We start from the raw sequence: 27,827 nt of genomic DNA on the forward strand, positions 1-27,827 counted from the left end.
TCATTTCGCTGTCATTCATTAGATAGAAGCAGATGTGAGGGAAGGTTTTATGAATTAGAACCGTCCTAGAATGTAAACAAAAATAAAATTATTTGTGTTCTAGGTGGTGGGAACTAGTTTGCTTGTTTACAAAGAATTTTCTTCAGTCTATAGGTGTAAATCTACTTTGAAAAAACTCAGTAAATGTTAGCATTATAAACACATTGATACATAAAGAGCATTTGACTTACGAGTAATTTACCTCAATGTTTCTTTAATAAGCTTTCCTGAACATTAACATTAATTAGCTTTCGTGAAGTATTTTGAGGGAAAAAGAGTTACTTCTATGATGAATGATTTATAACACATTTCTGAAATTCAGTGTTTTCTAGATCATGACTTTTTTCTTGTTTCTTTTTTAGAAGCTGGTAGTTATGAAATGACAAATCAACATGTAAAACAAAATGGAAAATTAGAAGATAATCCTTCCTCTGGCAGTCCTCCAAGGACTACTTTGTTGGGGACCATATTTTCACCTGTCTTCAACTTTTTTTCACCAGCAAATAAAAATGGTAAGTATAAACCATTAACTGTGATTTGGATTTTTTTTAAAAAAATAGTTTGGGTTTTTTTTTTTTTTTTTTCTTGAGACGAAGTCTCTCTTTGTTGCCCAGGCCGGAGTGCAGTGACGCGATCTCCCCGCTCACTGCAGCCTCCGCCTCCCAGGTTCAAGCAATACTTGTAGCCTTACAAGTAGCTGGGACTGTAGGTACCTGCCACCATGCCCGGCTAATTTTTTTTGTATTTTTGGTTGAGACGGGGTTTCACCATGTTGACCAGGCTGGTCTCAAACTCCTGACCTTCAAGTGATCCACCCACCTCGGATTCCCAAAGTCCTGGAATTACAGATGTGAGCCACTGTGCCCAGCAAAAAAATACATAGTTTTTAAAAAGATCTTTTTTATTTTATTAGCATATTTTGTCAACGTCTCATGTATGTTTTCCACCTCATTAATAATATACAGCTCCTTGGGAGCTGGGTGTGGTGGCTGATGCCGGTAATCTGAACTCTTCGGGAAGCCAAGACAGGAGAATTGCTCAAGGGCAGGAGTTTGAGACTAGCCTGGGCAACATAGTGAGACCCTGTCTCTACAAAAAAATGTAAAAATTATTTGGGCGTGGTAGTGCACGCCTGTAGTCCTAGCTACTCCAGAGGCTGAGGTGGGAGGAATGCTTCAATCCAGCAGTTTGAACCCAGGAGTTTGAGGCTGCAGTGAGCTGTGATTGTACCACTGCACTCAAGCTTGGACAGCCAAGTAGGGGGTCCACTTAAAAAAAAAATAAAAAGAATGGAATGGTCCTGTCTTCTGGGTGGCAGGGGTAGTGGCTCACAAAAGGCTTGAAAGAAAAGCCGAATCTGGAAAAGTGGCAAAAGCCATTCCAGGTAGAAGGAGCAGCATGCGTAGAGGCCTTGCAGCAGAAAACAGCATAGTGTATTTGAGAGCTGTTTGTAGTTTGTAATTGATGGAGCATTGCATTTGAGAAGGGATAAGGTAGGAGAGCTATGAAGAAGTCATATAATAGAGCTAACATAGTAAGATGATGAACTTTATTCAAGTATGGGATAATTGAAAGTTTGTTTTGTTTTGTTTTTTTCCCCAAGGTGAAAGCAATTTTATTAAGAAAGTAAAGGAATAGGCCGGGCACCGTGGCTTATACCTGTAATCGCAGCACTTTGGGAGGCCGAGGCGGGTGGATCATGAGGTCAGGAGTTCAAGACCAGCCTGACTAACATGGTGAAACCATGTCTCTACTAAAGAAAAATACAAAAGTTAGCTGGGTGTGGTGGCATGTGCCTGTAATCCCAGCTACTCAAGGCAGGAGAATCACTTGAACCCAGGAGGCGGAGGCTGCAGTGAGCTGAGATCATGCCACTGCACTCCAGCCTGGGTGACAGAGCAAGACTCCGTCTCAAAAAAAAAAAAAAAGAAAAAGGAATAAAGAATGGCTCCTCCTCCATAGGCAGAGCGGCCTGAAAGGTTTTAAATTGGTGAATAATACGATCAGATCTATGTTTTATAAAGATCACTTGGGCAGTAGTGTGTAGACTAGATTCTGAAGAGGCCATAGGCAGGTAGAACAATTAGTAGACTTGTAGTCGTTCGTGTGAGACTTGATGAGACCTTAATTGTACTAGAGAAGACAGGAAGGATCAGAGGATAGAAAATAGACACATTTTTGGTGCAGATTGGAGGTGAAAGAGAATAGAGATGAAGATGGCACAAGAGTAGAAGATTCAAGGAAAATAAAGTTCCTGGGAGATAGATAATTGAGTGTAATTTGGACCATGCTGAGTTTGAGATGCCGTGAAATATTTAAATAAAAATATTCAGGCTGGGCGCGGTGGCTCAACGCCTGTAATCCGAGCACTTTGGGAGGCCGAGATGGGCGGATCACTTGAGGTCAGGCGTTCGAGACCAGCCTGACCAACATGGAGAAACCTATCTCTACTAAAAATACAAAAAAAATTAGCCGGGCATGGTGGCGCACACCCACCTGTAATCCCATCTACTCAAGAGGCTGAGGCAGGAGAATCGCTTGAACCTGGGAGGCCGAGGTTGCGGTGAGCTGAGATCGCACCATTGCACTCCAGCCTGGGCAACAAGAGTGAAACTCCATCTCAAAAAACAAAACAAAACAAAAAAAACAAACCCCAGTAGTAATATTTTCCCCTCATGCTGAAGTAAAGAATCTCTGAAGGCGTGTATATCTCCGAAGGTGTGTACAGAAATAGATGTCTGGGGAAGAAGGAGTTGAAGTTTGATAGAGTTTTCTTGGAAGGAAGAGATGGTGTCATTAATGATAGTTCTAGTGGAAGGGACTTGGGAAGAATAGTGAAGGTTTACATTGATATTTTCTTTGTGTGTGTCTCTGTCTCTCTCTCCCCACCCCATACACACACAACCTCTCTCTCCACTCCCCCATCTCTCTCTTCCCCCCTCCCCCCCACCTACCTCCTCCCCTCCCCCTGCCTTTCCCTGTCTCTGTGTCTCTCTGTTTTATTTGGATTATGACCAGTCTTTGTAATTGTATTTTTTGTTCCATAGCCTGCAACTAGGGTCTGAGAAGCCTGTTGGTTACGTTGATTCAAGAGGGATTTCTTGATGGATGACAGTGGAGGAATGAGGGATCAAGGATACTGAGGCTGCCAGTTTGACAGTGTATTTAAGTGATACACCACGAAGTCTTAACTAGATGAGGAGGGTTGAGAAGAAGTGTTTGAGGGACGTGTTTGGAATTAAACAGACTGGCCTTTATCAAGTTTGAAGATCACATATAATGGGAGTATGAGATATATAATTTGAGGGTTAGGAGGTTGTGGTAAGTGGTTAATACAGTATTAGAATTTTAGGCTTCAGAGGTGAAGTTTCTCAGTGTTAATGTCCAGGTTATAGCTATGGTAGTAACTGATACAGAGCAGTATGAGTGAAGATGGTTGGAGCTGAAGAGGGCAAGAACTTTGAGGATTAGTCATTGGATGAGTCATTGACATCATCTGTAATAACAACTAGAAAAAATACTGTGTTAAATAGAGCAGTAAACTAGTAGCTATGTATTAAACTTCTTTGCGATTGAGAGGATTCTGGCAGTAGATGGTAGGTGCCAGCAGTGAGGATAAGTGAAGAATTATATAGCCATGTGACATCAGTCTCAAAAGAGCAGACTTTTTTTGCACATTAGTGGAAAACCAGTGATTGAATAGTAGCAATGGAGATAAATGAATTCTGATTCAATTAGTATATTGGTATGGGAGAATAAAGAGCATTGAGGGAAGGGTATCAGGAAAACCTTTTAGGAAAGAGGTTAAACTTAAAGCAACAAGGGAGAAGGAATGTTCTGTAAGGAAGTTGAGAATATTGGAGGTTAATTTTTTTTTGTTATTTTTGTTTAAAATGACATTTGGAAGATTCCAGAAGGAAATGGAAAGACGTGGGATTATTATTTTTTCTTTTTTAATTGAGACAGGGTCTTGCTCTGTCACCCAGGCTGGAGTGCAATAGTACGATCACCGTTCACTGCAGCCTTGACCTCCTGCTGGGCCCAAGTGATCCTCCCACTTCAGCCTCATGAGTAGTGGGATCACAGATGTGCACCACCACACCCAGCTAGTTTTTATATTCTTTGTAGAGACAGCCATGTTGCCCAGGCTGGTTTTGAACTCCTGAGCTCAAGCAGTCTGCTTGCCTCAGCCTCCCAAAGTGCTGGGATTACAGGCATGAGTCACCACACCTGGCCCTGTCTTTGTTATTGAGATGGAGTTTTGCTGAGAAATTATTTTTATATCTTTTAATTAAAAGGTTCTCATGATTAGGGGAACAGCTAATTTTTTGATACCTCTGGTTGAAAAATTACAATTGCACACATGACTAGGATGCAGAAACTTTGCTCACAAATGTTACTCTAGCCTGTAAGTCTTTATTCTTCATTGTTTGAAATAGCTAGCAAAGATTCTCTAAAAGCAATATCCTCAGCTTTGTTCCTGCAGGAATGATCAGTCTAAATAAATATATTGTACGGTGATGCTGCATTTAGTTTTTCTAAATAGGTGCATTTTTAAATGATGATAGTACACTGAATCATGATTTCAGGAACATCAGGATCAGATTCTCCAGGACAGGCTGTGGAAGCTGAAGAAATAGTAAAACAACTTGATATGGAACAGGTGGATGAGATCACTACCAGTACTACTACATCAACTAATGGAGCAGCTTACTCAAATCAAGCAGTTCAAGTGAGACCATCAATAAACAATGGTTTAGAAGAAGCAGAAGAAACAGTTAATCGTGATATCCCACCCCTTACAGGTGAAGAAAATTTCTTTTCTTATACATCTTCATGAGTAGTTGATAAAAAATACAGTATTTCATATTTTTTCTTAAATGAGCACATTATATGCATAGGTTTTTCTTCCTGGAAGTTAAGAAAAAGTTAAAATTGGAAACAAAGCTTTGTCCCAAAAATCCAAAGTCATTTTGAAATTGAAAATTTTTAAAAGATTTTGACTAAGTATTAGTCATTTTACAGTTTAATTATTACCACTAATCTTATTGCTTGGAGAAATTTAATACAACTAACAAAATATATGCTCATGTTTATGAATATCCTTATTATTATTGCACAAGTCTTAGACCCTTATGTCTGAGGTCACTAGCTAGAGGCAGTCTCATACCTTCAGATTTGCTTGATTACATCGATGACATCCCCCCAAAAACTGCTTCTGTTCCTAGATCTCCCTATATACCTAAGTTTGCAGCCTGACTTGGAACCTTATAAAGGCCAAACATAATTATTGGGTTTCGGAGCCAGTTGTCCTTGAAATGTGGAAACATATGGATCAGGAATTTCATTACCTCTGAGTACTGTGGTGGATAGACAGGGTACAAGATGGAATTGTGTTCCACCATTCTTAAAAGCAGAAATAAAACTGAAGAAGGCCATCTTCTTATTAGGGCATGGAGATTTTATCTTAAATTTGTTTCGTTTGTTTGTGTTTGTTGTTGTTGTTGTTTATTGTGGTACCAGGTATTTGAGAGAGCGCAGTAAATATATATTAGTTAAGAAACATAGTTTGGGGCCAGGCATGATGGCTGGGGCCTATAACCCAGCACTTCAGGAGGCCAAGGCAGGAGGATTGCTTGAGGTCAAGAGTTTGAGACCAGCCTGGGCAAAAGAGCCAGACCCTGTCTGGGGTGGAGTCTCACTCTGTCGCCCACGCTGGACAGTGCAGTGGCATGATCTTGGCTCACTGCAACCTCCACCTCCTGGGTTCAAGCGATTCGCCTGTCTCAGCCTCCTGAGTAGCTGGGATTACAGGCATGTGACACCACGCCCAGCTATTTTTTTTTTTTTTTTAACTTTTAGTAGAGACCGGGTTTCATCATGTTGACCAGGCTGGTCTCGAACTTCTGACTTCAAATGATCTGCCCACCTCGGCCTCCGAAAGTGCTGGGATTGCAAGTGTGAGCCATTGCGCCCGGCCAAAAAAAATTTTTTTAAATTAGCCGGGGATGGTGGCATGTGCCTGTAGTCCTAATTACTCAGGAGGGTGAAGTGGGAGGATTGCTTGAGCCCAGGAATTCCAGACTGCCGTGAGCTATGACTGAGCCACTGCAATCCAGCCTAGGCAGCAGAGCAAGATCCAGTCTTGGGAAAGACAAAAGAAAAAAAGAAACATAGTTTGGTTTAAGGAAATATAATATACAGATGGTTCCTGAGTTACAGTGGTTCAACTTCCAATTCTTTTACTTTACAGTGGGTTTATCAGGGTGTTAAATGCATTTTGACCTATGATATTTGTGACTTATGATGGGTTTATTGGGATATAGCCCCATCATAAGTCTAGGGGCATCTGTACTTCTCTCAGCTATAAAAAGGAAACTTTTAAAAAAGTAATTGACACAGCAGAAAACATTTAAAGAAAATATGATACAATTATGAAACTTCTATATAATGCAATCCAGTAATACCAACGTGAAGAGACAAGCAGCAAAATAGGTTTATTTTAAAGTCATCAAGTGAAAGATTCATATGTATAATGTTAAATTCAGAATTTAAAAATAATACAGAATCTAACAGTCAAATCAATACAATTACGTTCATTCTTTTGTGGGTAATATTTGCAATTTAACCCACCTTTGACCCATCATTTTATGCTTATTACTTTGCCCAGTGGTATAAGACTAATAAAGTAAAGTATAGACTAAAGTTCAGGGCTTTGGCTTCCTGTTTGATGTTCGTTCTGTATTTTCATGCTGCTGTATAAGCCTTTGTATTTATTTTTTCTGACAACTGTGAAGATGGAGAAAGGATTTCTGTAACTTAGCGGTTTCTAGAAGGGAAAATTAAGATATACTATAGTTGTCACAGTCATTCATTTATTCTCCCAGCATTTATGAGCACCTTTTTTTTTTGTGATTGGAACTGTTGATGAATTGACTCCTGAGGAGTTTGTGATCTAATTGAAGAGCCAAATATACAGAAACATCACTATACAGTATGGTGAGTGCTGCTACAAAGAAGTGAGCTAAATGACATGGTGTGTCACATTGTAGTTACTCTGATTGGGATGATCATGAGAGTATAGATAGAGGCATTTAGTATGAGTGACAAAAGTATTCTTTTCCTTAACTTTGAGAACATAGCCAAAGAGAACAAGAAGGTAGGAAGCTAGCAGCTGTGTTACTTTGGACAGCTTATTTAAGCTTTTGAGACAGTTTCAAAAACAGTTTTCTTAGCTTTAACATGGTTTTTGTAATACAAGGTTTTGCAGGCTAAAGGAGATAAAATAGGCAAAATACTTAGCATATAAGCACTTAACAAATATTCTTGGCTGGGTGCTGTGGCTCATGCCTATAATCACAGCACTTTGGGAGGCCAAGGTGGGCAGATCACTTGAGCTTAGGAGTTTGAGACTAGCCTGGGCAATATGGCGAAACCCTGTATCTACAAAAACAACAACAAAAAAATTAGCTGGGCATCGTGGCTTGCATACTATAGTCCCAGCTACTTGAAGGGCTGAGGTGGGAGGATTGCTTGAGCCTGTGAGGTCAAGGCTGCAGTGAGCTGTGTTCATGCCACTGCACTCTAGCCTAGGCAACAAAGTGAGACCTGTCTCAAAAAATAATAATAAAATAAAAATATTCTTTCATTTGAGATTAATAGGAACTTGAAATGGTAAAGTTATTGGAGATTTTTTTTGTGCTAATTATTGGAAGCATAATGTCAGAGATGAAAAAAAATTCTGCTTTACATCTGATGTCATCCATTGGACATACACACCATGTTGACTCTGTCTCAAAAGGTGTTAATACATGATAATTGCACAAAAGATTAATTTTTGTCTTGAAAGACTATTATCTACCATTTCATTTCTATAGAAAGATTATAGAAATTTTTATTGGGTTCCACTTTAAATTTTTATATCTGAGACGTTACCTATTTGGCTTGTAAGTTACCTTTGTCTTCTTACATTTAAGTTATAATTATTGTCTTGGAAAATTCCCAGCATAATTTCTAAAGCACTATCAAAAGATAAGCTCTTAGCTCAAACTGGGAATGAACTATGGCATGCAATATAGAATTACTTCTTGATCATTTTTAAGTGTTTATAAATTAGAAGTAAAATAGTAAGTCTTCTAAGCAGTGATTTTGATCAGGTACGGTGGCTCACCAGCACTTGAGGAGGCCTAGGAAGGAGGATCTGTTGAGCCCAGGAGTTCAAGACCAGCCTGGGCAGCATAACAAGATACTTTTTTGTCTCCACAAAAAAAATTTTAAAAATTATCCAGGTGTGGTGGTACATCTGTAGTCCCACCTACTTGGGAGGCTGAGGAGGATTGCTGGAGCCCAGGTCGAGTCCACAGTGTTTGCTCCACTGTGCTCCAGCCTGGGCAACAGAGCAGGACCCTGTCTCAAAAAAAAAAGGTTAAAAGAATAATTTCTGGCTGGATGCAGTGGCTCATGCCTGTAGTCCCTGCACTTTGGGAGGCCGGGTTACCTGATGTGGATCACCTGAGGTCAGGAGTTCGAGACCAGCCTAGCCAGCATGATGAAACCCCATCTCTACTAAAAATACAAAAAATTAGCCGGGCGTGGTAGCAGGTGCATATAATCCCAGCTACTCGGGAGGCTGAGGCAGGAGATTTGCTTGAACCGGTGAGGCGGAGGTTACAGTGAGCCCAGATCACGCCACTGCACTCCAGCCTGGGCAACAGATTGAGACTCCGCCTCAACACAAACAAACAAACAAAAAAACAGAATGTCTGCATAGAGTAGCATTTCTTAATTTTTTTTTTTCCTTTTTGAGGTGGAGTTTTGCTCTTGTTGCCCAGGCTAGAGTGCAATGACACAATCTCGGCTCACTGCAGCCTCTGCTTCCCGGGTTCAAGCGATTCTCCTGCCTTAGCCTCCTGAATAGCTGGGATTACAGGCATGTGCCATCATGCCCAGCTAATTTTGTATTTCTATAGAAATGGGGTTTCTCCATGTTTGTCAGGCTGATCTCGAACTCCTGACCTCAGGTGATCCGCCTGCCTTGGCCTCCCAAAGTGCTGGGATTACAGGCACCCGCCACCACACCTGGCTGCATTTCTTAATTTTTTAAGATTATAGTTGTGGCCGGGTGCGGTGGCTCACACCTGGAATTCTAGCACTTTTGGAGGCCGAGGCCGGTGGATCATGAGGTCAGGAGATCGAGACCATCCTAGCTAACACGGTGAAACCCCGTCTCTACTAAAAATACAATAATTAGCCAGGTGTGGTGGCACATGCCTGTAGTCCCAGCTACTTGGGAGGCAGAGCCTGCAGTGAGCCAAGATCAGGCCACTGCACTCCAGCCTGGGTGACAGAGCGAGACTCCGCCTCAAAAAAAAAAAAAAAAAGAGATCATAGTCTTGAGATTCCTGGGAACATACAATTTTTTAAAATAAATCTTCAAAGGGTTCATGAACTTTTTAAAGACTGTTCATGGGCCGGGCGCAGTGGCTCACGCCTGTAATCCCAACACTTTGGGAGGTTGAGGTGCACGGATCACCTGGGGTTGGGTGTTTGAGACCAGCCAGACCAACATGGAGAAACCCAGTCTCTACCAAAAATACAAAAATCAGCCAGGTGTGGTGGCACGTGTCTGTAATCCCAGCTGCTCACAAGGCTGAGGCAGGAGAATCGCTTGAACCTGTGGGGTGGAGGTTGCAGTGAGTTGAGATCATGCCATTGCACTCTAGCCTGGGCGACAGATCGAGACTCCATCTCAAAAAAAAAAAAAACAAAAAACCTACATTTGGGTCTGTTGTCAGCATACATTTACTGACTGCGTGTATGTACAAGGCATTTTATGAACTATTACCCCTATAAGAGCACCATGAAATTTTTTGGTGATTACATGTAAACACCATACAATTAGAAGATTACATTTTTTGGTGTATATTTTTCTGGTAATAAGTAGTAGATTTTTTCTTAGCTGATAAACATCTTAATTCTAGCCATGATCTGGTTTGCCATTTTTTCTATAGTGGTCATTTTTCCCTTTAGATCTAAAGTTAGATCTATATGTTAATAAATTGGCTTTTAGGTGTTTACAAGTTATTTCTGTCTTTAAAATACACAAGGCTTTAGGAAGATCTTAGATAGAAGCAGTAAAAATATATATTTCATGAAGCATTAAGTAAAAGCAACATTTTTTCTTTCACTGTGTTAAATAGCACCAGTAACTCCAGATAGTGGTTATTCATCAGCCCACGCGGAGGCCACCTATGAAGAAGACTGGGAAGTATTTGACCCGTGAGTTGCTTTTTTCTCTTTTTTTCTTTCCTTTTTGGAGCATGATGAAAGTACATTATATATGTGGATTGGTGGCTAAATAGTATATTGCCAAGATATGTGACCTGTAGGTATTTGAAACTTTTACTGGGGCTGGGTGCAGTGGCTCATCCCAGCACTTTGAGAGACCCAGGCAGGCAGATTGTTTGAGCCTGGAGTTCAAGACCAACCTGAGCAATGTGGCAAAACCTCGTCCCTATAAAAAACACAGAAATTGGCCGGACACGGTGGCACATGCCTGTAGTCCCAGCTATTAGGGAAGGTGAGGTGGAAGGATCACTTGAGCCCAGGAGGCAGAGGTTACAGTGACCTGTGATAGAGTGAGACTGTCTCAAAAACAAACAAACAAAAACAGCTGTTACTATTTTACAGAGATACTAATTTGTATGTTTTCACTTTTATTAATATGTTTTATAAGTTTTGTTTTCTGGGTTAACTGCTTTATAGATTTTTAAATGGGCTGAGCTTAGTAATGTTCTATATGTATAAAAAGTAAAATGTTGAAATTTTCTTAAAATCTGATTTATAGCTATTATTTCATCAAACATGTCCCGCCACTGACAGAAGAACAACTAAATAGGAAACCTGCTCTTCCGTTGAAAACAAGAAGCACACCGGAATTCTCCCTAGTTTTAGACTTGGTAAGTATATTATCTGTAGAGGTAGAGAGAATAAAGGGGTGAAATTCTTTTTTAGAATCATGCTTATGTTAGCTTTCCCTTTTTTTTGTCAGGATCATGTTTTCCTGAAGGACCAAATATAATTTGGGTCAACTTAATTAACCATATGCAAGACCATAACCCTTTTCTTATTCTTATTTTTACATATATATTATACCAATACACTTTTTATTAATAGTCTCAAAAGCACAATTTCTTATTTTTTTGAGATGGAGTCTCGCTCTGTCGCCCAGGCTGGAGTGCAGTGGTGCCATCTCAGCTCACTGCAAGCTCCGCCTCCCGGGTTTACACCATTCTCCTGCCTCAGCCTCCCAAGTAGCTGGGACTACAGGCGCCTGCCACCACGCCCGGCTAATTTTTTGTTGTGTATTTTTTGTAGAGACGGGGTTTCACCTTGTTAGCCAAGATGGTCTCGACCTCCTGACCTCATGATCCGCCCGCCTCGGCCTCCCAAAGTGTTGGGATTACAGGCATGAGCCACTGCGCCCGGCCCCAGTATGATATCTTGATGTGATTTAAAAATTTGTATTTTAGGGATTGGGTGTGGTAGCTCATGCCTGTAATCCTAGAACTTTGGGAGGTCGAACTTTGGGCCGATCACTTGAAGCCAGGAGTTTGAGACCAGCCTGACCAACATGGCAAAACCCATTCTCTACTAGAAATTCAAAAATTAGCTGGTCATGGTGATACACACCTGTAATCTCAGCTACTCTGGAGGCTGAGGCACAAGAATCACTAGAACCCAGGAGACGGAGGTTGCAGTGAGCTGAGATCATATCACTGTGCTCCAGCCTGGGCAACAGGGCAAGATTCTGTCTCAGAAAAAAAATGATATTTTAGGGTACCAGAAAAGCTTTGAAAACAATGATCTCCTATCATTTGCTAACCAAATTTAATATATAGTCACATTTCCCCTCTGCCTCTTGATTTCTTATTAATTTTGCATTTTTAAAATCTGTTTACTTTTTTTAAGGCTAGTAAAGTGAAGCCCTGGGATTGAGGAAGGAACTAATTTCTTGATATTAGTAAAAATGTATCTCATGTCATATTGGAAAATATTTTATTATTAAGCGTTTGTTACTGGAACCCTATAATTGGTACCCTATATTTGGAGATGTGGTTTAGCTCTCATAGAAAATTTATCTTAGCCAGGCACAGTGGCTCATGCCTGTAATTCCAGCACTTTGGGAGGCTCCATTCAGCCCAGGAATTCGAGACCAGCCTAGACAACATAGTGAGACCCACGTCTCTACAAAAAATGAATGAGCCTGGTGTTGCAAGCGTGTAGTCCCAGCTACTCGGGAGGCCGAGAGAGGAGGATCCCTTGAGGCCAGGAGTTTGAGGCGGCAGTGAGCTACAATTGTGCCACTGCATTGCAGCCTGGGCAACAAAGTGAGATCTCATTTCAATTTTAAAAGGAAGGAAAGAAATTTATCTAGGTCAGGCACAGTGGCTCACGCTTGTAATCCCAGCACTTTGGGAGGCCAAGGCGGGCAGATACTTGAGTCCAGGAGTTTGAGACCAGCCTGACCAATATAGTGAAACCCCATCTCCACTAAAAATACAAAAATTAGCCGGGCGTGGTGGTGGGCGCCTGTAATTTCAGCTGCTTGGGAGGCTGAGGCAGGAGAATCACTTGATCCCGGGAAGTGGAGGTTGCAGTGAACCTAGATCATCTGGTGTTGAGTAAAATTACATGAAACATAATTTGTGAGATACTAAAACATCTACTTAAAGTAAGATGCTTTATAAAAAGTTGGAGGATAAGGAGTTAAATGAACAGAATATATATTTTTAATAATTAGATTCTACACTTACATTTGCTGATTGTAAAAAAGTAACATGCATGTGGGTTTAACTGAAAGTTGGCAGCTGCAGAACTCAAAGCCTTGCTTCTCAAACTTGAGCATGTGTCAGAATCCGAAGGGCTTCTAAAAACAGACATTGTTGCCAGGCACCGTGGCTCACTTCTGTAATCCCAGCACTTTGGGAGGCCAAGGCATGTTCCTGAGGTCAGGAGTTCGAGACCAGCCTGACCAACATGGTGAAACCCTGTCTCTACTAAAAATACAAAAATTAGCCAGACGTGATTGCTGGCACCTGTAATCCCAGCTACTCAGGAGGCGGAGGCAGGAGAATCGTTTGAACCCAGGAGGCGGAGGTTGCAGTGAGCTGAGATCGCACCACTGCACTCCAGCCTGAGAGCGAGACTCTGTCTCAAAAAATAAAAATAAAAAAAACACAGAGATTGCTGAGACCCATCCCCTCCCCTGAGTTTCTGATCATCAGAAGTGAGGTTAACATTTGCATTTCTAACTAGTTCTCAAATGATGTTTATTCTGCTTGCTAGTCCAGGAGCTGTACCTGAGAACTAGTGACTTTAGAAACTCCTACCCCAAATTGCTGTGCCACATATAGTAATATATTATAAATGTAAAATTCAACATATGAATGGGTGCTTTAGTGTTTTGGTGATTAAGGATAAAATTATCCTTTGAAGTTTCTTTTACTATCTTGTTTCATTCAATTTATGTTTTTTATTTGAAGGATGAAACACTAGTGCATTGTAGTCTAAATGAGCTAGAAGATGCAGCACTTACTTTTCCAGTCCTTTTCCAAGATGTCATTTATCAGGTAATTAAAATTTTTTTGATGATTTTTGGCCTGATAGGTAACATTCTGATAAAAAAAATCTTTTGTATTTTTTTGTGTGTATGTGACATTAAATGTGTTTTTCTGTAGAAGTATAATGGATTTCATCAACATTTTAATGATTTATTAACAAAATTAGCATCATGCTAGATATTACATAAAACAACATTAATTTGTTACTCCAAAAATGCTAACTTTCTTACCTTGAGATCTCAGCTAGTTTCATAATCTGTTTGCCAGCAGGTGGAGGCAGGAGCACTGACATCATAGATCCTCAAGAGGAACTTGCCAGGTTAACTCCTGGTGTTTTTGTTTTTGTTTTCCAAAAATCCAATTAATACAAAGAAAACTCATTCCTTGTTGATCATTTTATTTCCTATAGTAGTAATGTGGTCTGTGAAAATTATACTTTAGTACATCTCTTTTATAATTAATCTTAGAATTCCAGGACACTCTTCTAGTTATTGTTTTACTTAGGGCATTTTAGTTTAAGCATTTCTCTCTCATCTGTGCTGATGGACAGGTAACAGTGGAAAATACAAATATCATTAACATTTCACTGTGGATTATGTGTGCTGGCCATAGTTTTTACTTTAAGGTTTTTCCATTATTATAAGATTGAGTTAATAATATAAGTGAATACACTTTGAAAATTGCAAAGTGCGTTTCTGTTTTGGAGGTTGTTATTTAACTAGCATTATTTGCATTATATAATAGTTGTTGAAAGATTGGGAATCGAAAAGTTTGTTGTCTATCAAGAGGGAGCCAGCCTAAAGATTAACTTAGTAAAGTCACAGAGTGCTTGCCATGTGGATGATGAAAATGTGTTTGGTTGTTTATGTGCTCTTAAAGGCAGTTAGAATGTGGTTATAGTTTTCTTGGCAGATAATAGTTGATGTCTCACAGAAACCGTGAAATTTAAGAGTTAAATAGAAGTTTGTGGTTCATGGCTACTTTAACCTACTTTGTCTAGTAATGAGTTGTAAGAGGATTTATTTTAGTTGTCAGTTCTAGTTTTAACCTAGGGTAGGTATTGTAGCTATGGCAATAAATATTTGAATACTGAATTCACTTTTTATGTAAGCTGATTTTAGTCCTGATGTATAATTGGGGTTAAGCAAAATGTACATAAAATTAAAAGATTTAAAGATTTTTCTGTTCCCTTTCAAAACTGATGATTATTTGGTTTAAGGCAAGTATTTTTCTTAAGACCTTTTTTTATCAAATTTGTTGTTCTTGTTTAGTGGACTTTAAGGACAGGAGTCCTTGTGGCAGATGTAAATAGTATAGTGATATCTTAGTTTTCTCTTTTAAGCTCGATAACCTTGTTGGGGTTTTTCTTTGTTTTTTGCTTTTGGGTGTTTTTCATGATTGCATTTGAAAAAAATGGCTTTAAGCCTTTGAATTTGGAAAGGAAAGCTATTAATTGAAAAATATAGATAAACAATGATTTTGAGATGACTTCTTAAGCTTCTAGGTTTGAAATTGAAATTTATTTCTTACAGATGGTTTTTATTCTGTTTATGTAATTTTTAGTAGTGAAATAAGAAACTTAAGTAGGTAAATTTGATTCTTCCCTTTCATGAGCGTTTCTCTTCAGTATGATCATAAAATTGAATTTTTTTCTTACTGCTTCTACCATTTCTGCTTTAACTCTCTTTTTAAAGTTCTTATTATTTCATGTGGATCTGGATAGTTGTCTTATTTTGAATAAAAAGCTTCTAGCAGCATATATGACTAATTAAAATACTATATGTATGTACTGCAGCTACCTCTGTGGAATTCAGACAACTCTTTTTCTTATGTATTCTGAGTTACACTTTCTGAAACTGAAAAATAAATGATCTAGCCTAAATGAGAGCACAGAGCAGGTAGTTTGAACCTTATAAGCTATAGAGATGATTGCATTTTAATACGATTTAGTTACCATATCACAGACAGAGTTTAGTTACTTTTTAGTAAATTTTTGAGGATATCCGTAGTTAATATTTGGTACATTCCCTTGGATTTCTTATTTTGGCATAGCCATTCTGTCTTTTAAAAAATAAATGAAGAAATCTTTGGGTTAGGGTTCCCCCAGTTTTCAGACCAGCAAGCTCCCTTTAAACAGGGAATGATGTCTTTTAAACTTTCAGTGGTGTTGTCTCCATCTACTGGCAAAGAAGAAATATACACAAGGGTCTGAGATGATCTAAGAGATATTGGAGAAACCACATTATTAGGTAAGATGTAACTTAAATCTTTAACCACTATACTATGATGTGGCCCACTTAAAGGTAGAAATCTGTAAAGTACTGCATATACTCTTATTTTTAAAAAAATTTATTGAGGTGAAATTTACATGACAAAATTAACCATTTTTAAATGAACAGTTCCATAGCGTGTTATCTGTATTATTCTTGAATGTTAGTTTTATAGCATTTACATATATGTGTATATATATTCTATATGTAAAGATCAAATTTTTCATCTGAAAGCCAGATGGAGTGTCCTCTTGGGACTTATTTTACGTTTTTTTTCTTTCTGTGGTAAATTTGTTATGGTTGACCTATAACTAATTTTAACTCTACATGTTATTTCTGTTTCATTTCAAAATAATTTAATTGTATTATATACGTTTTAATAATTGTCTATATCAGGGGTTGGCAACCTTTTTCTATAGAGGGCCAGTTGTAAATATTTTAGGTTTTGTGGTCCCTGTCATGACTGCTTTTTGTGCTATTGCAGCATGAAAGTAGCCATGGACAATACATAAATGAAAAAGCATGACTGTGTCCCAGTACAATGTTATATACAAAAATCAGTGGCAGGCTGCATTTGGCCACCATAGTTTGCTGATTCCTGGTCTAATAATTATGAGAGTATATACAGTAAATTTACATATTCAAATTGTAAGTAGAAGTAAGTAATCAAATGTTCATCAAAATTCTTGTAAATGTATGTAGAAAATTTAAATTAGATCCACAGTAATCTGGTTGTGGGCCTTTAAAGTTTTTTTAAAATCAAAGTTTGAGGGAACTTTGAGGTGGCCACTACTCACATTTAAAGATTGCCTGACTTAATGATACGTACTCTTCTTTTGGTTGATATGTAGGAGTAAACTTGGTTAATGCAAGTCTTAGAATTTGTAAGCCGGTAGATTATTGTAAATTAGTACCTTGAGGTGTAATTTGAATTTCATTTCTCTAGGGGATTAAAAAAAACCTGAAAGATCTATCTCAAATTAAAATTTGATGTATGTTACTACTGACACTATGTGGACTAGACAGAGTATAGTTTGTATATGGAGAAAAAGTCATTTGAAAGAACCGACTTGTTAAACGTGAGGAAATGGCACTCATATAGGCAAAATTACAGGCTTTTTGTTTGAATGGGTCTATTTTTCTTAAATTGGTTTTTTTTTTACGTTGTTTTATAATCAGTTATTAAGAAAACATGTATTCATAAAATGGTACAAATGCATTTGATATCTGGAAAAACAAGTGCATGATCACTTTTATTGCACATGTTTAATCTTTATATTTAGCCTATATTGGCACTTTGTCAGGAAATCCATCTCGTGGTGTTACTCAGTTAAGAGGTCTCCACTGTATTTAGTTTCTGTTCCTGCAGATCCACCAATTCAAGACTCTAGGTCATCTCACTCCCTCTTCCATCCCGAAGATGACTTCTATCCACAAGCAGGAGTGAATCAAAAGACATTTTTCACTTAGCTCTTGAGCTGAACCACCTCCTCAATGACCTTCCTCTGTCTCCATCAAGAACTGGAGCTCAGTTTTTTGAAGATGTAATAGAACTACTCAGCCCAAATGTGGCTGATTGAAGACAAAAAGAAGATACCTCATATGTTTCACCACAGTGCAGCCAAACGTAACTGTGTTGTCCAACTCCTCATTCTGTAAAGCTTGGCAGGGGCATCTGATTTTTGACTCTGTTCACCAATAAGACTTTAGCCAGTCAGTGGCTTTCTGAAGATCAGTAAAATCAACAAACTTTGGGTCAGCTGTCCAGAAATCAGATTGTGGTAAGCACTCAAGGACAGATAGGATCCCTGTAGGGAGCTACTTGTAAAAGATGCTTTGTTTTATTAGTAGAGGTTGCTTTTATGGGAAAAGTTGGGGGAAGAGGTGGATGGGGAAGGCCACGGTTAGCAAAGCTTACCCGCATCCCCATTCTTTCAGTTTTCTTGGGAATCTTACAGCTTAGGATAATTTTCATATCACAGAACAAGAGAAGTAGAACCAGGTGCAGTGGCTGACGCCTGTAATCCCAGCACTTTGGGAGGCCGAGATGGGCAGATCACCTGAGGCCAGGAGTTCAGGACCACCCTGGCCAACATGGCAAAACCCTATCTCCACAAAAAATAAAAAAAATTAGCCGGGCGTGGTGGCAGGTGCCTGTAATCCCAGCTACTCAGGAGGCTGAGGCAGGAAAATCACTTGAACCCAGGAGGCGGAGGTTGCAGTGAGCCAAGATTGCGCCACTGCACTCCAGCCTGGGCGACAAAGCGAGTCTCCATCTCAAAAAAGAAAAGAAAGAACAAGAGAAGTAGAGGGTCAGTTGCTTCTGTCTCCTCTTTACAGTCTTTTCTAGAAAAGTCAGCTTTATTTTTGCTTCATGAAGGAAAGAAACCAATCATTTAAATTTATAATTTTGTAGTAAATACCTAATTTTTTTTCTCAAGTTCTGGCTTAAACTGATACTAACCAACATGCACATTGTTCTTGAGATTCATCTACAAAAGTAGCCTAAAAAAAACTTTTGAGGCCGGGGCAGTGGCTTGCTTGTAATCCCTGCACTGGGAGGCTGAGGTGAGAGGAATGCTTGAGCCTGGGAGTTTGAGACCGGCCTGGGCAAGATAGTGTGAGATCCTGTCCCTTCCAAAAAAAAAAAATTAGCCGGGCATGGTGGGGAGCACCTATAGTCCCAGCTACTCGATAGGCTGAGGCAGGAGGATTGCTTGAGCCAGGAGGCTGAGAAATCAGACAACCATTTCAGGGTCATAGTTGCATAGTATAGAGGATAAAACTAATATTTTAGCTTGTAGGGAACAATAATTCAATAATTAATTGTAGATGAATATTAAAAATACTACTTTAGAATAATTTTAAAGTCACTTTCCCATCCTTATTAGTATGTTTAGTTATTGGTACTAATTTTTTCATCATAATTATTCATTATTAATTGGCTAAAAAAAGGAAAAGATACAAATGAAACCAATAGTTCTCTATTTCTCAAAAGTATGGAAAAATATATTTCATGGGGATTCTTTGTCTAAAATGTATCTTTCAAAATTAGGAGCAATTCATTAAAATAAAATAGAGGCCGGGTGTGGTGGCTCATGCCTGTAATGATAGCACTTTGGGAGCCCTAGGTGGGTGGATGGCTTGAGCTCAGGAGTTCAAGACCAGCCTGGGCAATGTAGTGAGACCTTGTCTCCACAAAAAATGCAAAAATAGGTGGCACACACCTCTAGTCCCAGCTACTTGGGAAGCTGAGGTGGGAAGATCACCGGAACCCCGGGAGCTTCAGGCCCTAGTGAGCTATGATCACGCCACTGCACTCCACCCTGGGTGACAGAGAGCCAGTCTCAAAAAGAAAAAAAAGGAGGAGAAAAAACATACGGGCCAGCCATGGTGGCTCACACCTGTAATCCCAGCACTTTGGGAGGCTGAGGCAGGTGGATCACCTGAGGTCAGAGATTCGAGACCAGCCTAAACAACATGGTGAAACCCTGTCTCTACTAAAAAAAAAAAATTAGCTGGGCGTGGTGGCAGGTGCCTGTAATCCCAGCTACTCGGGAGGCTGAGACGGGAGAATTGCTTGAACCCGGGAGGGAGAGGTTGCAGTGAGCCGAAATCGCACCATTGCACTCTAGGCTGGGCAACAGAGCGAGACTGTCTCCCCAAAAAAAAAGAAAAGAAAAGAAAAGAAAACATACTATGTGGAAAGTTCTTATTTAATGGCTATAAATTTAGAAGGTGTGACAGTTGATTACATTAAATTGGAGGCTTCATTTCCTTTGAAGTTTAGAGTTTGAGTTTAAAGGTAACATTTTTGTTTTACTAAAATGGCCATTGTTTTGACTAAACTTTATTAATGTAAATACATCAAGTTTTTTAATATATGCAAATATATGTACATACAATATAATGGCCAATTTTTCCCTGATGAAAATTATGCTTCATTGGCAACTTTTTTTTTTTTTTTTTTTTTTTGAGACGGAGTCTCAATCTGTTGCCCAGGCTGGAGTGCAATGGCGCTATCTTGGCTCACCACAATCTCTGCCTCCCGGGTTCAAGAAATTCTCCTGCCTCAGCCTCCCGAATAACTAGGATTATAGGCACGTGCTACTGAGGCCGGCTAATTTTTGTATTTTTAGTAGAGATGGGGTTTTACCCTGTTGGCCAGGCTGGTCTTGAACTCCTCACCTCAAGTGATCTGCCCACCTCGGCCTCCCAAAATGCTGGGATTACGGGCATGAGGCATGAGCCACCATGCCCAGCCCCATTGGTAACTTTTAATATAAATCATATAAATCACCTATATGAATACATTAAGCTTCATTTTATCCTACTTTGACTTTTTTTTTTTTTTTTTGGAGGCATGGTGTCGCTGTGTCAGCCAGACTGGAGTGCATTGACACAATCTCCGCTCACTATAGCCTCTATCTTCTAGGCTCAAACCATCTTCTCACCTCAGCCTCCCAAACAGTAGCTGGGACTACAGGAATGTGCCACCATGCCCTTTTTTGTATTTTTTGTAGAGACGGGGTTTCTCTGTGTTGCCCAGGCTGGTCTCAAACTCCTGGGCTCAAGCAATCCACCCAGTTCAGACTCCCAAAGTGCTGAGATTACAGATGTGAGCCACCATGCCCTGCCTGTACTCTTTAAAAAATTTCTTTTCAGGTTGATTTCTGTTTGAGTAAGGTTTTGCAGGAACTTTTTTTTTGAGACAGAGTCTCGCTCTGTCGCCCAGGCTGGAATGCAGTGGCACAATCTTGGCTCACTGCCAGCTCCACCTCCCGGGTTCACACCATTCTCCTGCCTCAGCCTCCCGAGTAGCTGGGACTACAGGCGCCTGCCACTACACCCGGCTAATTTTTTTGTATTTTTAGTAGAGACAGGGTTTCACTGTGTAAGCCAGGACGGTCTCAATCTCCTGACCTCGTGATCCGCCCACCTCGGCCTCCCAAAGTGCTGAGATTACAGGCGTGAGCCACCGCGCCTGGCTTTTGTTTTTTGTTTTTTGGTTTTTTTTTTTAAATAAGACTGAGTCTCGCTACTATGTCGCCCAGGCTAGAGTATGGTGGCACCATCTCAGCTCACTGCAACCTCCACCTCCTGGGTTCAAGCGATTCTCCTGCCTCAGCCTTCTGAGTAGCTGGGATTACAGGCATGGGCCACCATGCCGAGCTAATTTTTGTATTTTTAGTAGAGATGGGGTTTCACCATGTTGGCCAGGCTGGTCATGAACTCCTGACCTCAACTATCTGCCCACCTCGGCCTCCCAAAGAGCTGGGATTGTAGGCGTGAGCCACTGCACCCAGCCGCAGGAGCTTTTAATTTAGGGATTTTTTTGTTGTTTTGTTTTTATTTTTATTGGTTTTAGTGTTTACCTATTCATCCCAAATTTGTCCACCTACAAATACTACCCCCAGCATCTGTCTACCTCTTATTGGAATTTTCATGAAGCAAAAGATTACTACTGTAACATCACTCAGTGGGTTATGAAATTGAGACCACTCTAGGGCCTACCTGAATAACCCTCTTTCTTTGGAGAAGGTTTGGGTTTTATCTTTAAGCTCTGGTATTGATGCTAAGAACATGTGAACTAAATTAAACAGTTTACTGAAACAGTTTGTTATCTCCCTCTTCCAAAAGTATAGATTGTGGCTGTAGGGCTTTCTCTTTGGAATTGAGGTTGCCCAGTTCTGCCCAATAGAATCATACTCACTCCAGCTCTTCTTGTGACTGATTACTTTTAAACAATGAGATAGATAATAATAGCTAATAGCTATTGGCACTTTGAATGTACCAGACACTGTTCTAGGTACTTTACGTGTATTCACAACCACCTTATGATGTAGATATTGTTGTTATATCATATATTTTATAGATAGGGAAACTGAGGTATACAGAAGAGTTAAAAAATTGGTACAGCCACTTGTACACTTGTGGTATCTACTGATGGTAAGATAAGATTTTTTCAGTTAATTGTAGCATCTCATTCTTTTCTGTTCTTTTTTTTTTTTTTTTTTTTTTTTGGAGACAGGGTCTCATTCTGCCACCCAGGCTGGAGTACAGTGACATGATCACATCTCACTGCAGCCTCAACCTCCTGGGTTCAAGCAATTCTCCTGCCTCAGCCCCCTGAGTAGCTGGGACTGCGGGCGAGTGCCACCGCCTGGCTAATTTTTGTATTTTTTTGTAGAGACAGGGTTTCGCCATGTTGCCCAGGCTAGTCTCAGAACTCCTGGGCTCCAGTGATCCTTTCACCTCGGCCTCCCAAAATGCCCTAGCATTTTAGGATTATAGACATTGAGCCACCACACCTGGCTGCATCTCATTCTTTATATTCCCCAACTTTGTTTATTTTCTACTGTTTTAATTCTTCTTGCTTAATTAAATAAGAAATAGCACCTACCAGTCATCTTTTTGATTAAAACAGATGTCATACTCTAAAGTGGATGATTCCTTGGATTCATCATTTTTTAAAACCTATTGCTACAATGTAGCAATAGGTTGGAAGGATGTCATGGAAAAAGTTTCAAAGATGTTTCTTTTTGAAAGTTATGGTCTGCCAGGCGCTGTGGCTAGCCCCTGTAATCCCAGCACTTTGGGAGGCTGAGGCGGGTGGATCACGAGGTCAGGAGTTCAAGACCAGCCTGGCCAAGATGGTGAAACCCTGTGTCTACTAAAAATACAAAAAACTTAGGCATGGTGGCGGAGCCCTGTCAGCCGAGCTAGTCGGGAGGCTGAGGCAGAGAATTGCTTGAACCCGGGAGGTGGAGGTTGTAGTGAGCTGAAATCGCACCACTGCACTCCAGCCTGGGTGACAGAGTGAGACTCCATCTCAAAAAATAAAAAAAGAAAGTTATGGTCATATTATCTGGGCCTAAAAATCATTTAGAAATGTTTTTCCTAAAAAGACTCACATGTAATTTTTTGGGGGGTCATACTGTTAAAATTATCTATGATATTAGATTAAGGTTTGATAAACTAGTAGAAATTACTAAGTATATAACTTGAAATTATATAATTCGACGTGAGTTTTAATTTAGACAGACTTTACCACATAATATCTAGAATCAGTTTATAAGTGGATTATCATTTTAATGACTGCCTTTATTTTTATTTTTTTTATTGTTTAATTTTTTTGAGACACAGTCTTGCTTGATCACCCAGGCTGGAGTGCAGTGGTGTGATCTCAGCTCAGTGCAACCTCCACCTTCGCTGTTCCAGTGATTCTCCTGCTTCAGCCTTTCAAGTAGCTGGGACTACAGGCATGCACCACCACCATGCCCAGCTAATTTTTTGTATTTTTAGTAGAGACGGGGTTTTCACCATGTTGGCCAGGCTGGTCTTGAACTCCTGACTTCAGGTGATCTGCTCGCCTTGGCCTCTCAAAGTGCTGGGATTACAGGCGTGACCTACCACGCCCAGCCAATGACTACTTTTTTAAAAATCCAGCTATGTTAACTATTAATAGCCTTTCAGTACTATCTATATACAATTTTTATCTTAATACAAAAAAAAATAGACCATCAAGTATTATTCATACCAAGTAGTAGTAGTGTAGTGGGTTTTTTGAAATTATATATATGGCTGGGCGCGGTGGCTCATGCCTATAATCCCAGCACTTTGGGAGGCCAAGGCAGGCAGATCACATGCCTTGCTGACATGGCAAAACCCCGTCTCTACTAAAAATACAAAAATTAGCCGGTTGTGGTGGCATGCGCCTATAGCCCCAGCTACTTGGGAGGCTGAGGCAGGAGAATCGCTTAAACCTGGGAGACGGAGGTTGCAGTGAGCTGAGACCACACCATTGCACTCCAGCCTGGGCAACAGGGCGAGACTCCATTTAAAAAAAAAAAAAAATTATATATTCATTTTCTGTGTAAAATTTAAATTTTGGTAAAATCAGTTCACAACACCTTTTTTTTTTTTTTGAGACGGAGTCTCACTCTGTTGCCCAGACTGGAGTGCAGTAGCGCATCTTGGCTCACTGCAACCTCTGTCTCCTGGGTTCAAGCAATTCTCCGGTCTTAGCCTCCCCAGTAGCTGGGACTACAGGTGCATGCCACCACGTCCAGCTAATTTTTGTATATTTAGTAGTATATTTAATAGAGACAGGGTTTCAACATGTTAGTCTGGCTGGTCTCAAACTCCTGACCTCAGGCGATCCACTCGTCTTGGCCTCCCAAAGTGCTGGGATTACAGGCGTGAGCCACCATGCCTGGCACCACAACACTCTTTTACAGATATTCTGATAGATTTTCATTTTAAAAGTTTGCATAATGAACATGTTCATAAATCTGTATCTTCAAGTAGTAGTCAATCTTGAATAGTTTTTTAAATATAATTATTTCTTATTATGGCTTTAGGCATTATTTTTAAACTTTTGACATTTTCCACAATATATTTGGTTTACTGAGAAAATATTAAAATTATTTGTACTATAAATAAAATATTATCGATTTGAAGAAACATGTATACTAGACTGAAATGAAGCTTTTGGCCTTTGGGAGATTACATAATTTTGAAGAGTTGCAAGTTTCAAGAAGGTAAAATACTAAGTAGAGAAAGGAGTGGATTAAGGAAATGTAGAAAATGGGAAGTAGGCAGCTCAGGAAAGGAATCTTTGTATGAGAGTAAAATTAGAAGAAAAATGGAGCTAATGCTATTTATAGAGTAGATTTTGAAGCATTTGGAGGCATGTCTATATGTGCATCTGTCTGTTTTTGTATCTCTGACCTAACACAATAAAGTAATGGTAGTCTCAAGAGTTAAACTCATTGTATTATATGTACCTGACAGATGTTCTTTATTTGTTCTTACCAGACAGTACGTAGTGCTTCTTGACTTATATATTTCTGTTCACGCTTACCTATATCCAAATGACTTAGATGCTGCTGGCCTTATGTCTCATCTCTACTTCTGTTTCTGAGATTTTCCTTTGCATCACATGGCACAACCCCATGTGGCCCTAACCCCAGCCCAGTACCTTTCTACGTTTCTTCCCACTTTCCTCCCTCATTCTCTGCCTGTGTCTTTTAATACTGAAACACCTTCTTGTTCACATGGTGAATCTGTTCTGAGGATAGGAACTGTTATTTTCAACAGTAACTCTTTCCATTCTCATAGTAAAGAAACACTCTAGCAATATATTCCTTTATCTTCAGTGCCACCTCTTATCCCCAGTAAACAAACACATTTTGAAAGCAATGTCAAATTTTAAGATGCATGTTATATTTAAGTATAGTTAAAGTAGTAGTATGCACAATGAAGTTATAGCTTTGACCTAATCTGGAAGTCACTGTATGAGAAGTTGGAAAATGTCACCTTTGAACAATGTTCCACTTACTATGGGTGGAAAATATTGTTAACTAGACATATTCTTGTGCAGTGGAATTGTGTTGTGTTCAGAGGCAATAAATCTCAAAGAGGCCCTGCTTATCTTAGTTTACTGCAGGTTGAATATCCCTAATTCAAAAAATGCGAAATCTGAAATGCCTCAAAATCTGTAATTTATCACCAGGTGTGGTGGCTGATGCCTGTAATACCTCCCCTGGGAGGCCAAGGCGGGGAGATCACCTGAGTTCGAGAGTTTGAGACCAGCCTGGTCAACACGGTGAAAACCGTCTCTATTAAAAAAACAAAAATGAGCCGGATGTGGTGGCACACGCCTATAACCCCAGCTACTGGGGAGGCTGAGGCATGAGAATTGCTTGAACCTGGGAGGCAGAGGTTGCAGTAAGCCAAGATCATGTTACTGCACTCCAGCCTGGGCAGCAGAATGAGACGGTCTCGCAAAAAAAAAAGAAAATCTGAAACTTAGTCGGGTGTGATGGGTCATGCCTATAATCCCAGCACTTTGGGAGGCCAAGGCAATATTGCTTGAGCGTAAGTTTGACACCAGCTTGGGCAACATAGTGAGATAGTGAGAGCCCATCTCTACCAAAAAAAAATTGTTTAAAGCCAGGCATGGTGTTATGCACTTGTCATCCCAGCTATGTGGAAGGCTAAGGCAGGAGGATCACTTCAGCCCGGGAGGTCGAGGCTGCAGTGGCCATGTTTGCACCACTGCACTCCAACCTGGACAACAGAGTGAAACCTTGTCTTAAAGAAAAAAAAAAAAAACAGCCTGAAACTTTTTGAGCACTGACATGACGTTCAAAGGAAATGCTCATTGGATCATTTTGCATTTTCAGATAAGGGACACTCAACCTGTATATGGAGCAAGTGATAATAGGGATATTGAAAATAAAACATTTATATATATGAAAAAATGAAATATTTTTGGTTACTAACTGCATGTGAGTGATGAACACCGGCAACAAGTAAAAGGTTCTGATAGTTTATAGTTTATCATCTACCTTGAGATGGAATTCAGAAAAAGTATTGGCAGAATAGATGGGTTGTTCTTAACCATCACAAATCTGTTTTGAAAAGACTCAGTTGATTAAAATGATTTTGTTAGTAAAATAATATACATAAAAATCTGTTGTTGTTTGGCTTACCAAAGAAGGTGTGTGTGGTTTTCAATCAAGGCTACAAACTACACCAAATGTTTCAGGATGAAAATGTTAAAATTGATTAGAAGAACAACTATAGTTAAATTTTTTAGACCTCATCCTAAATGATGGTGATTGGATGCTGAGGATTTGGTTCTTTTTTTCTGCTTCGAGGAGGGGTATGTGGTTTACTTTGTTTTTGATCATCAAGACTGATAGGATTAGGCCGGGCGGAGTGGCTCACGCCTGTAATCCCAGCACTTTGGGAGGCAGGCAGATCACTTGAGGTTAGGAGGACAATGTGGTGAAACCCCATCTCTACTAAAAATACAAAAATTAGCCAGGCATGGTGGCCCATGCCTGTAATCCCAGCTGCTCCGGAGACTGAGGTAGGAGAATTGCTTGAACCCTGGAGGTGGAGGTTGCAGTGAGCCAAGATGACGCCACTGCATTCCAGCCTGGGGGAAAGAGCAAGACTCCTTCTCAAAAAAAAAAAACAAAAACTAATAGGATTAAAAACAAGTAAACCTTTATCTACCCCAGAGATGGGGACAGAGTGATATTATTAGCACAGTAATGATCATTCAAAATTTGTCTTCTGGCCTGGCTTGGTGGCTCACGCCTGTAATCTCAGCACTTTGGGAGGCCAAGACGGGCGGATCACCTGAGGTCAGGAGTTTGAGACCAGCCTGCCCAACATGGCGAAACCCCGTCTCTACTAAAAGTACAAAAAGTTAGCCGGTCGTGGTGATGAGCACCTGTAATCCCAACTACTCGGGAGGCTGAGGCAGGAGAATCACTTGAACCCAGGAGGCGGAGGTTGCAGTGAGCCAAGATCGTGCCACTGCACTCCAGCCTGGGCCATAAGAGTGAAACTCCATCTCAAACAAACAGAATTTGTCTCCTATAAGTGGTCAGTTCTTAAGGAAATTCTCTATTTTGCCCTAAAACATTCCTAGAACTAGATTTTTGTCATGGGGGCATTTTTGTGTGCATGTATATGGATGCCAGAATTGAAACTCCACTAAGCCTAGGTTTGAATTTGTTGCTACCACAAGGTGTTTGGTTTGTTTTTAATCTGAATCCGTGAATCTAGTTCAATAAATACTTGTTATTCGTGGTATTTGAAATTATAATAGTAGTCATCTTTGAATGAAGTACAGTATTTTTCTTTCTGTAAAATTTTATAACAAAATGAATACAATTTAGAGGAATCAGAATGTAAATAGTTTTAATGGTTGCTCATGGCTTTTTGAATATTAGATTATAGGAGCTATATTAAATGTAGGCAAAGAGAGACACAGAAATAAGAAAATAATGTATGTAAAGCAGTTCTGTAGGTACTGTAGTCTTTTCTGGTACTGACCAGTAGGTTTTGAGAACTGTTGTGTTTGACTGTTATA

At 39.9% G+C, this 27,827-nt stretch overlaps 1 protein-coding gene across 3 annotated transcripts in view; it reads left to right on the top strand.

The window, feature by feature from the left end:
* CTDSPL2 (CTD small phosphatase like 2) overlaps nt 1–27,827 on the top strand; it is a 100,210-nt gene that overhangs the window by 60,518 nt on the left and 11,865 nt on the right. For all 3 annotated transcript variants that reach the window (XM_003811378.6, XM_055098377.2, XM_008963796.6), the window contains exons 4-8: nt 402–551; nt 4,629–4,844; nt 10,239–10,317; nt 10,886–10,997; nt 13,584–13,670. In XM_003811378.6, coding sequence (XP_003811426.1) covers nt 402–551; nt 4,629–4,844; nt 10,239–10,317; nt 10,886–10,997; nt 13,584–13,670 — 644 coding nt within the window. The remainder of the gene's footprint in view (nt 1–401; nt 552–4,628; nt 4,845–10,238; nt 10,318–10,885; nt 10,998–13,583; nt 13,671–27,827) is intronic.

This window comes from Pan paniscus, chromosome 16 (assembly GCF_029289425.2).
Source record: "Pan paniscus chromosome 16, NHGRI_mPanPan1-v2.0_pri, whole genome shotgun sequence".
NCBI lineage: Eukaryota > Metazoa > Chordata > Mammalia > Primates > Hominidae > Pan > Pan paniscus.